Genomic DNA, 12,161 nt, shown 5'->3' on the forward strand with positions numbered 1-12,161 from the left:
AGGGACTAATGTATAATGGATCATGATATGAGAAGTTATGTACTGGAGTTGAGAAATCTACAATCTCAACAGGAAGACTACTAGAACAGATATCCATACAATGAATACTTTTGCATTTCAAAACACTGATTATCTTTAAACAGTGGGCAAGCTTCAAAGAGTAGCTTATATAAGAAAATCCTTTAAAATAAAGATTTCTTAATTTGACCATAATACAGCATGATGTCTCTATTTCCACTTCAACTAGCATGATGTAGGAGCGAGTGGGGGAAGTATGAGTCAAAAAAGAGTGGGGGAAGAAAAAAATCATTTTATTTAAAAAAAAAATTTCTTAGCTACAGCAAGAAATTTCCATTGAAATGAACTCTCTCTACATGGTATGCAATGTTTCCAAGCAGGTTTAATCATAGTGTTCGAAATGATTAAATATCATAAGTAGTAAGAATTTATAGAAATAAAGATGATAATCAAGCCTTTGGGAAATCTTGGAAAAACTACTGCAAGGAAATACAAAAATGATGTAGCATGGGTTCCTACAGAAGCAAGGATAAAATAAACAGGGGCAAAAGTAAATTATATTACCTTCTCCCTTGAGCAAAAAGCTACTCTATTCCAACACACAGTGCTGTAAAGCAGTCTCAGTTGTTTAATTGAAATGTTCCCTCACTCACTAACCCACACTGTTAAGCCTGTTATGCTGGCAGTAATTGTACATATTCACAGGGAGAATCAGGTAAACACTTTAGTATCATCAAATTATAATGATTACACATTTTCATAAGTGACGACACATATCTGTGAGAGCTGTCATCACCTCTTGAGTGAGACCCCATGCATTATGGCTACATGACATGGGGATGCTGGTGACAAGAGCATTAGTGAACTTACTAAGCATGCACAGGTTGTAGGGCCATGTACTGGGTGCTCAAAAGTTCATGATAAAGATCAGAGTCCCTATCTTCTGGAAGTATCATTAGCAAAAAGCATTTATTATCACACAGAAGGGGGACTCTGACTGTGATCCAAGTCAGGGATCAAACACTAACTTGCTGTTAATTCAGTGTGGTAGAATAGAAGAATATGGAATATTCTTTCCTAACATACATGGAAGTGTGCCAAATAAAAAGAAGCCATAGAAAGACCCTAAAATGAACATTAGAGACAAAAATTGTAATAGTCAAATGTCAGCACTACAAAATTACAGAAATACTGAAATAGCTTATGCTGAAAAAAATTTTCTAGTCCTATTTAAGAAAAAATATTCATGGTCACTAGTTGCTAAAATTTTGAGTATAATTCATGACAACACAATGACATTTCCTTATTAAGTATAAAAATGATGCTACAGAACCTTTAGTCAAAAATTATCCTTGATAGTAATGAAAGGTTTTTAAAGATGCATCTTCTCCCTCTTGACCAAAAGTGCACATTTGTGACATTATTGGCTAGAGTTGAGGATACAATTTGAGTCCACACAGACCAGATCAAAGCTAATTGGACTTTGTGACAAATGACCTCATGACCTAGACCTCATTAGTCATGATCTAACCAACTGAGCTAGTGGGCCACAGAAAATACATGTTAGCACTAGATATTTGCTTTGAATCATTTCTGCACTTAAATGGGTCCTATAGTTTTAAAGAACCTACCTTACAAATGTTGTTTTTCTAAGGTTTTGTGAATGAATGAATTCATTCAACTCATGTTTACCTATTATGTGGAAGACCCTAATATCAGTGGTAAAGCAGTTTAAAAATGCACAAGACAATATGCAGAATTTAGAATCATAAGTAGTAGCAAAAAATGTAAACAAATAATGAGTGCATAATTTTACAGCAGTAACTAGTGTTTATTGAGTGCTTCCTATTCTTTAGATGATACATAAAGCACTTTTGATAAACGGAGGTTACAGGCTGAGTATTCTATATCCAAAATGCTTGGAACAAGCAGGGTTTCGAATTTTTTATTTTTTCACATTTTGAAATATTTGCATTATATACTTACCAGTTGAGCATCCTTAAGCTGAAAATCTAAAATCTGAAATGCATGATGAGTATTTCCCTTGAGCATTATGTTGGTGCTCAAAAAGTTTCAGATTTGGGAGTATTTTGGATTTCAGATTTTCGGCTCAACTGGTAACAGACTAATCTCTCTACCTTAGCTTGGACCAGTACAAAATGAGAAATAACTGTGATAGGTACTATACAATTAACTCTCTCAATACCCATTTCAACTGCCCTTTTCCCTTGTCACATTCTACCACAACAGACATGAAAGCTACAAACTCCCATTCTCACATTCCCCTGCTGGTGACCATTACTACTTGTCACAGACAAAGATGAAATGACAACTGACAACTGGGTGACCTCTAGCAGTGTCTAGAAAGCCATTTATTTTCCCGGAGAGCATAAAGATCAAAGTGGCAGGCGTCTTTTTCATTTGGTATAAATGCCAACAGTAGTTTAAGTTTATGGTGAAGATTCCAAAATCATGCTCCAGGGGGCCCTGGACCTATACAACAAATAAGTAGAGTGAAAAACATTCGCAGTATGTCTAAAATATGTAAAGAGGTATAGATTTAATAAGGTAACAGAAATTTACTGACTTTATTATGAGCCAATCACCTAAGCAAATGTAAATAAAACAAAATGCCAAGTTCCCATTCAGGGAGAGTTCTTCCTACTATGGGAAACATAAAGAAGCATTCATAGTACAATGCTGTAAGCAAAAGTCAGGGGATAATGTTGACCTTTATCAGGGAAGGATAAGCTAACTGCAGAGAAGGAGAGTCAGGGTCCATGTCACAAAGAAGGGAGTGACATGTCTGTCTATAAAGATCACACTAGACTGGGTTTAGGGAGACTGGGAGGAAAGGAGAGAACACAGAGAATGCTATTTCAGCAGAGAAAACAACATGTCCAAAAACATAGAAGTATGAAAGGGGAATATTTGGGGAAAAATGCACAAAATTGGTTATGCCTAGAAGGTAGAAAATAAGGCTAGGGAGGTAGGAATGGGGAGAATGCCAGTGTGGAAAGTTAGATTTTATTTTGTAGGTAATGGAGGTAGTGTTAGGCAGTAGTGATGTGGGTAGATTCAGTGACCAAATATAGTAAGAAAAGAAAGAAGTCAGAGTCAATGAAAAGCTTCCAGTTTTATATCATCTATTATGTACCAGGCTCTGTATTAGGTACTTTAAATATATTTGCTTGTATCCTTACAAAAACTCAATAAGAGTGAGATTATTCTCCCTCCACTTCCATGGTAACAGTAACAAAAAGCTCAGAATATTTAAGTACATTGGTCACAGTTATAAAACGAATACAAAGTTAACCAGAATTCTGTTTTTAGTTATAATAATAATAGATAACAACAACTGAACTCACATGTCATGCATACTTCTGGTGTTAAGAGTTATTACGGTAGTGAATAAAAACAAAAAAAGTCCTGCTTTCATGGAACTTATAGGTTGACATCACAGAAATAAATGAAAACACTCAGGGAAAGAGCGGATGTAGTAAGAATAAAGAGAGCAGAGGTTATCATTCCGGGGTATACCAACATTGATGGGAGGTGGGCAGAAGAGTCAGTGAGAGAACCTGAATTCATTTTAAGTTAACCAAGGAAGCCAACGGGTTGCAAACAAAAAACCCAATTTGGAAACAATCTTCGCGACTTACAATAATTCTTAGTTCCTTTATTTATAATAACATTCTGCATCTTATTCCAAAGTAACTAAGAAGCCCAAATAAAATAAATTTACAAATTTACATTATTGTTGATGCAAAAGAGATAAGCTGGTTTCGGGCAGGGGGCAGGTTTAGATAGGAAAGTAAGATTTATTATCAGGCATTTTTATGTGGAATATCTTATTTTCAAAATGTTCAAAAATCCTAAACTCCTAATATACTAGTTTTATATTCATTTACATGCAAATACATCACATAAAAATTGACCTCGTATATAAAAACAAAAGGCATAGAGTTTAGAAGCTATCATTAAAATACAGATATCACTAACAAGCGGTATATACATTTTTTCTCTACATAAGAAGAACTATTAAAGGGCATAAGACTTTTAACAATTTAAAATATCCTGTGGGGTTAAGTGAAAGGAAAATGGGCACATATTCTTAATAAAAATAGACAAAAGCTCTAAACATCAGCTTAATTTCAATAACTCTGTTCTAGTAGAAAATTACTTTGAAAACAAGGAAACAATCTGGGAATAGTGGGAGATGTTCAAAAGTACATTATTTTTCTCTGAGTGGGGGGAATTAAAACGACTTCCACATATAAACTTACATGGCTCCATTGGTATAGACAGTATCGCTTCCTTCCACATACTGCACCTGAGCTGGATAGACATGTTGTACCTGCTGCACAGTCTGTACCTGCTGTACCTGAAAAACAAATATTAGCACCTTGGTAAGAGGTAGGTATGATAGGAAGAATACACAGCATTAAATCTACCTAAAACGTTTCTCTGGTATTATTGATAAATGTGAGAATGGCTTATAAGAAAAACTATTAGATTCATGCCATAGTTTTAAGATAAGCACCTGTTGGTTCCAGAGCAACTACAACATTTATGCTGAATAAATTCTGTAACATTCCTGCAGGTATAAATGTATAGACACATTTCAACTGTTCAGGTTTAAAATTACGAAAGTTCTTGGCCAGGCACGGTGGCTTACGCCTGTAATCCTAGCACTCTAGGAGACCAAAGTGGGCAGATTGCCTGAACTCAGGAGTTCAAGACCAGCCTGGGCAACCTGGTGAAACCCCGTCTTTACTAAAATACAAAAAATAAGCCGGGCGTGGCAGCATGTGCCTGTAGTCCCAGTTACTCGGGAGGCTGAGGCAGGAGAACTGCTTGAACCCGGGAGGTGGAGGTTGCAGTGAGCCAAGATTGTGCCACTGCACTCCAGCCTGGGTGACAGAGTGAGATTCTGTCTCAAAAAAAAAAAATAAAAAAGAAAGAAAGTTCTTATTTTGGTAACTTATGAAATTCTATTCCAGTTTAATAAAAAATAATAAAGCTGATTTTTAAAAATTAAGAACAATTCATAATAGAAAATTTCAAACACTCAAATGTGTAAAAAATCCTGTAATAACCCTATGTACTTGTTATCCAAGATAAATGATCTTTTCTGTTTATTCCCTTCACAGGATTATTTAAAAGCAACTCCAGAAGGCCGGGTGTGGTGGCTCACCCCTGTAATCCCAACACTTTGGGAAGTGGAGGCAGCTGGATCACCTGAGGTCAGGAGTTCAAGACCAGCCTCCTGACCAACATGATGAAACCCCGTCTCTACTAAAAATACAAAATTAGCCAGGCATGGTGGTGCATGCCTGTAATTCTAGCTACTTGGGAGGCTGAGACAGGAGAATCCCTTGAACCCAGGAGGCAGAGGTTGCAGCGAGCTGAGATTGTGCCATTGCACTCTAGCCTGGGCAACAAGAGCAAAAATCTGTCTCAAAAAAAAAAAAAAAAAAAAAAAAAAAAAAAAGGAATTCCAGAGATTATATCATTTCACTGGTAAATATTTTCATTTGTATTTCTAAGAGATAGGAATTGTTTTTAGCATGAACACAATAATATCACATATAAACACTAACTGTTCCTTAACATCATCTAAAACTCGGTCATTGTTAAAATTTCCCTGATGAGTCCAATCACTATATTATTGGGTTTTTCAAAGTAAGATCCAAACATGGTCTACATAATAATGCATTTGGGTTGATATTTTCTTTCTCTTTGAATCTCCAAGTTCCCTCATCCTTTTTATTTCCCGTCTATTACTTATTCAAGAAACTGGGTCATTTATCTTGGAGAATTTCTGGCATCTAGATTTGATAAACAGCATCCTGAAATGTCATTTAATATGTTCCTCTATTTCATGTATGCTGTATAAACTGGTATATGTTGGGGCTTGAACAAGTTCAATTTTTTAAAAGTTGTGTACTTCATATTGTACCATATCAGTTGACATACAACAACTGGCTGTCCCTCTGCAATGTTAAGTTTGACTAGTGGAGTCATATGTTGTCAGCTGGGTCTATCTATTAATAGTATCCTGCTCCCTATCCACGTTTCGCCTGAGGATATTAGTAGCCATTGATGATCATTTCCTACAGATACTATGTTGATAAATAAAGGTTGTAAACTTGCGGTAGTCTAATTCTATTATTCTTTCTTCATTTATTAGCAAAATCCTTCTATAAAGAATAAATTCCTCTCATTAATTATTTAGTTACTTTGAAATAAAGTTTTTATGGGAAGAATAGGATAAGTACATGATTCTTTTTATATTACAGTACTGAAAATGACTTTATCCCCCAGTACCCTCCAGAGGTGATTGGTGTGGTTTTTTATTTTGTTTTTGTTTGTATCCTTATGATCCTCAGCTTTTGAACATATTTAATGATTTTCAATCCTAGCAATCTTTTTTTCTTGCTAAAATTGTCCCATTGTTGGCCAATGGTAGTCTCTTCTAACTGGTTCCTATGACATAACCCCACCATCTTTCTTAACTCTGCTACTTTCTGTTATAACAAGATGTTCCAGGCTTATGTCATATCTCCTACTCAAGATCTGGAATCAGACATTTCTCCAAAAAAGCCCTGGCTCTTCTTAGTGGAAAATGGTATTCAAAGACTACATTTGGGACCCATTAATGCGCGCTGCTAGGATGCTATTCATATTTCTAGGTCTTTTCATTGAACAAAGCTAGAAATACACAAATTTTTTGAAGGATAAAAATACATATCATAAATTCATAGTAATTTTTTCATTGAATTTTAAATATATACAAATTAAATATATCTTGGATATATTTGTCCATCTTTGCTCTTATGACACAAATTTTGGTTACTAGAGATTTTAACATGATTACTTATTTGCTTTATCATGAAATTTTATGGTTTCAAAATAAAAATATCATGTTACTAATATTTGATTATCAAATATTGTTTGTTTCCTTCAATTTTTCTGCCCTTAAGATATATGCCCCTAGAGATGTATAATTGTATTACTATAAAGTCACTTAAAATAAGTCATCAGCTTGATACACAGTTAAATTCATGGGTTTAATTTTCTTTTTAATTTTAGGATTTGCTGTATTTAATTTTGATTTAATTTTGCTTTATGATTACATGAAATATCTACGTGGTTCCAAAGCCAAAACTATAAAACAAGAAATATATTTGGACAGATGATCCTCCTTTCATCCCTGTTGCTTCTATCATACTTACTGCCTCCTGCACCCCCCATAGGTAACCATTTTCACTATTTTTAGGTTTATCCTTTAATTGCCTTTCTTTTTCTCTATATCTTTTTAGACATACACGCAAATGTGTATGGATGTGTATAGAAGCATCCACGTGTGAATACATACACACCTCATTCTAAGAAAAAACACAGCATTATATACACACTGTTCTAAACCTTGCTTCTTAAACTTAACAATATAGAATAAATTTGAAGATCATTCAAGTATCATACATTATGACATAAAATAAAAAAGGAATATATTCCTTTTTACTTGGAATTATGAAAAATTTTCCTCACTACAAAATTCAGAAGTGATAAAAATACTTTTAAATAAAATTGTAAACCTGTTTGCAAGGTTAAAAATATAATAAGCAAAACCAAAGACAAATGAGCATCCAAAATTTTGAGAAAGATTGATAATCCCATTAAAAAGATGTATAGAAAATCTAGATAACCTTGGGTTTGGTGATGTCTTTTTAGATATAACACCAAAGGTCTAATTCATGGAACAAATAATTCACAAGCTGGATTTCATTAAAATGGAAAATTTCTACTTTGAAAGACACTGTGAAGAAAATGAAAAGACAAGCCACAAACTGGGGAAGAATATTTGCAATATTGATCTGATTAAGGATTGTTACCCAAAATTTACAAAGAGCTCTTAAAACTCAACAATAAGAAAATAAACAAGCTGATTTCAAAAGGGGCAAAGACCTTAATACAGATGACAAATAAGGATATGAAAATATTCTCCCATCATAAGATACCAAAATCTAAAATGCTGAATTAGAATGGCCAAAATCCAGAACACTGACAATACTAAATGCTAGTAGGGATGTGAGAAATATAGAAACTCTCATTCATTGCTGGGAGGGATGGAAAATGGTACAGACACTTGCGAAGGCACGTTGGTAGTTTCTAACAACACTAAACATAATCTAGTCATATGATCCAGTAATCACGTTCCCTGGTATTTACCCAAGGAGTTGTAAACTTATGTATACACAAAAGCAGGCATACACATTTATAAGAACTTTATTCCTAATTGCCAGAACTTGGTAACAACCAAGATGTCCTTCAGAAGGTGGATGGAAGAATAAACTGCACTACACATCAAAACAATGAAATATTGTTTTTATTAATTCCAATAATGGAATATTATTCTGCACTGAAAAGAAATGAACTACCAAGCCATGAAATGACATGAGAGAACTTGAATGCATATGACCAAGTGAAAGAAGGTAATCTGAAAAGGCTACATACTGTAGGATTTCAACTATCTGACATTCTGGAAAACGCCAAATGACAGAGACAGTAAAAAGATCAGTGGCTGCCAGCCACTGGGGGAAAGGAGAGATGAACAGGCAGGGCCCGCAGGATTTGTAGAACAGTGAAACTACTCTGCATGATACTGTAACGGTGGATACATGTCATTATACATTTGTTCAAAACCATAGAATGTACAACACCAAGAATGAACTCTAATATAAATTTTAGACTTTGGGTGATAATGATGTGTCAATGTAGGCTCATCAGTTATAACAAATGTACTTCTCTGGTGGGGAATGTTTATAATGGAAGAGGCTATTCATGTGTGAATCGAGGGGTTTTATGGAAATCTCTGTACCTTCCTCTCAATTTTGCAGTAATACTAAAGGTGCTTTAGAAAAATGAAGTGTTCTCAAGAAATTAAAATCTTTTTTTTAAAGTGTGTATGCACATATATATGTAAATATATAAACATATGCTAGTTTAATTAAATAATATAAAAATGAATAGAATAAAATAAAATCACACCAATATTTATAGACTAGAAATGAAGAAACCTCCCTAGAAACATTCAAGAGCCAGATGCCATAAAAGCCAGTCAGATTTGAACTAACAACAACAACAACAACAACAATAAAAAAGACAGTTTAGGACAACTAACAACATAAACAAAGTACAAAATCTAGACATATAATTGAATAAATAGTTTGCAACATACTTAATAAGGTATACTATCCCACATATATAAATACTCCCTATAAATCAATAAAAAAGGAACTAAAACATGTTAGAACATAGGTGGGTGAGCCACAAAATTAAAATTATAGATGAACAATAAATGTAAATGTTAAAAGCTCAACATTAAACATAACCAGATAACTTCAAATGAAAAGAAAACTACTTTTTACTCTCTAGAGCTATAAAAATTACCAAAGGGATTATATTAATTAAAGACAATATTTTAAGAAAACAAGCATGCTTACATATAGTTAGTAGTAATATAAATAGGTTCTTTAGGCAATTTAAAGGTAATGTATAAACAGGCATATCATTTGACATTTTTGTGAATTTATTCAACAAGAAAACTCAATATCTGAAGAGTTGCTATACAAAAAAATTTCAAAAAATATTTAATTTATAAGAAAAAGGAAAACCTTAACGATGATGAAATCTGACATTAACAAGTGAATGTTAGTTCAACCATTCCATAGAATACATGGCTGATATAAAAGAATAAAGTAAGATATATATGTATTTTAGTAGCAAGATTGCCAATACATATTACTAAGTTTAAAAAGTATGTTGTGGAACAATACTTATTCTTACAGTATGATTAAGCTTTGTGTTTACAAAAATAAATTTATGAATATATAAACATAAATAAAATGTGTGTGTGTGCATATATATATATACACATCAGCATATATGTTCGTATGTGTATACAAATTCATATAAACAAGAATAGAAGGATATACACCAAACTTCTAAAAACGGTAACTCTGCTGAGTGACATGAAAAGAGGTGAGAGGGGTGAAAAAACTATCATCGTTTATTCTGCATATTTATATTGCTCTTAGATTTTTTAAGTGAAAATGAATTAATATATTATGTACATATTAAAATCATATTAAACATAAAATCATACTTAAGGTCTTACCACTATGCCTGATCACATCTAAAACATCTTTGCACCTTACACATTAAACACCTTACACATCATATTAAGACATATTGAAAGTTTATAAGACTTCCACTTCAGGCCATGCTTGAGTAAATACTACTGGAAATGCCCTGCCACATGAAACAAACAGAAAACTTGACAAAACATGTAAAATAATGTTTTCAGTCATGTGACAAAAGGCATCATAAGATGCTGATCCTTAAGAGAACGGACACAAACAAGGTGAATCCTGCCATGATCCTGGCTTCTGACCTAGAACCATTTTCCACATTGCGGAACAGGAACAGAAAAACTAGGACAGAATGATGGTCTCACTGAGATAAGGAAACAAAGATTAGAAATGGGAAGGCTTAACGGCAGCTGAAATGTGGGAGCAGAGTATTAGAGAAGGCATTAGAGAAAACGACAGCAACAGACCCAAGAGAATCTCTCATCACTTTCTGAACTGCACACGTGTAAGGTGCAGAGATGTTTTAAGACATGACTACCCATAGTGGTAAGACTTTAGTAAACACCTAGGGCATTCTGTAGATATACCAGAAGGGGTAAAGCCTTAGTAGTAGGGCTGTACTGGCTCTAGAGTAAAGACAAGTTTAGGCTCATCCTAATGAAGCTAAAAAACAAGCCTTGACAATGTCTGAATTACAAGCAGTGTAACTGACTACCTAAAACAAAATGTAATATGTTTAAAGGAAGACAGCAAAATCCAGACTTACAATACCGTAAGAATCATAATGCCTAGCACACAATGAAAAACAAAATTAGACATATAAAGCAGCAGGGAAGTGTGACCTGTAATCAGGAGAAAAATCAATCAATAGAAACAGACCTTGAAATGATACAAATGAACTAGCAGGCAGAAACTTTAAAACAGCTATTATGAATAGACTTATGATTTAAGGGAAAACATGAACATGATGAGAAAAAAAGAAGGAAGATACAAAGAAGAACCAAGTACTATTTGTAGAGTAGGAAAATACAATATCTAAAATTAAAATTTCACGGGTTAGGATTAAAAGCAGATAATACATTGAAGAAAAGACCACTTAAAATGAAAGCTTAGCAATAAAATCTACCTACCATGAAGAACAGAGGCAAAAAAGAAATGATGAGAAATAAAGTATCAATGAACTAGGGGACAGTATTTAGTAGTCCCAGACAGAGAAGTAACAGAAAACATATTGAATAAAGAGTGGTTCTTTTACACTGTTGGTGGGACTTTAAACTAGTTCAAACATTGTGGAAGTCAGTGTGGCGATTCCTCAGGGATCTAGAACTAGAAATATCATTTGACCCAGCAATCTCCTCACTGGGTATACACCCAAAGGACTATAAATCATGCTGCTATAAAGACACACGCACACGTATGTTTATTGCGGCACTATTCACAATAGCAAAGACTTGGAACAAACCCAAATGTCCAACAACAATAGACTGGATTAAGACAATGTGGCACATATACACCATGGAATACTATGCAGCCATAAAAAATGATGAGTTCATGTCCTTTGTAGGGACAAGGATGAAACTGGAAATCATCATTCTCAGTAAACTATTGCAAGGACAAAAAAATTAAACACCACATGTTCTCACTCATAGGTGGGAATTGAACAATGAGAACACATGGACACAAGAAGGGGAACATCACACTCCGGGGACTGGTGTGGGGTGGGGGGAGGGGGGAGGGACAGCATTAGGAGATATACCTAATGCTAAATGACGAGTTAATGGGTGCAGCACACCAACATGGCACAGGTATACATATGTAACAAACCTGCACATTGTGCACATGTACCCTAAAACTTAAAGTATAATAATAATAAAATAAAATAAAATAAAAAATAGTGGTAGATTTCTTTTTCCAAATTCGATTGAAATGATAAACACAAATAGAAGAACATCATCAATGTACAGACAAAGAAGCCTAAGTAGCAGG

General features: G+C 34.1%; 1 protein-coding gene across 4 annotated transcripts in view; it reads right to left on the reverse strand.

Annotated features, from left to right (window-relative positions):
* RFX3 (regulatory factor X3) overlaps window positions 1-12,161 on the reverse strand; it is a 315,033-nt gene that overhangs the window by 127,557 nt on the left and 175,315 nt on the right. For all 4 annotated transcript variants that reach the window (XM_003273871.3, XM_030798998.1, XM_030798486.1 and 1 more), the window contains one exon: window positions 4,305-4,402. In XM_003273871.3, the coding sequence (XP_003273919.1) occupies window positions 4,305-4,402 (98 nt within the window). The remainder of the gene's footprint in view (window positions 1-4,304; window positions 4,403-12,161) is intronic.

Source organism: Nomascus leucogenys, chromosome 1a, assembly GCF_006542625.1.
Source record: "Nomascus leucogenys isolate Asia chromosome 1a, Asia_NLE_v1, whole genome shotgun sequence".
In the NCBI taxonomy this organism is placed as follows: domain Eukaryota; kingdom Metazoa; phylum Chordata; class Mammalia; order Primates; family Hylobatidae; genus Nomascus; species Nomascus leucogenys.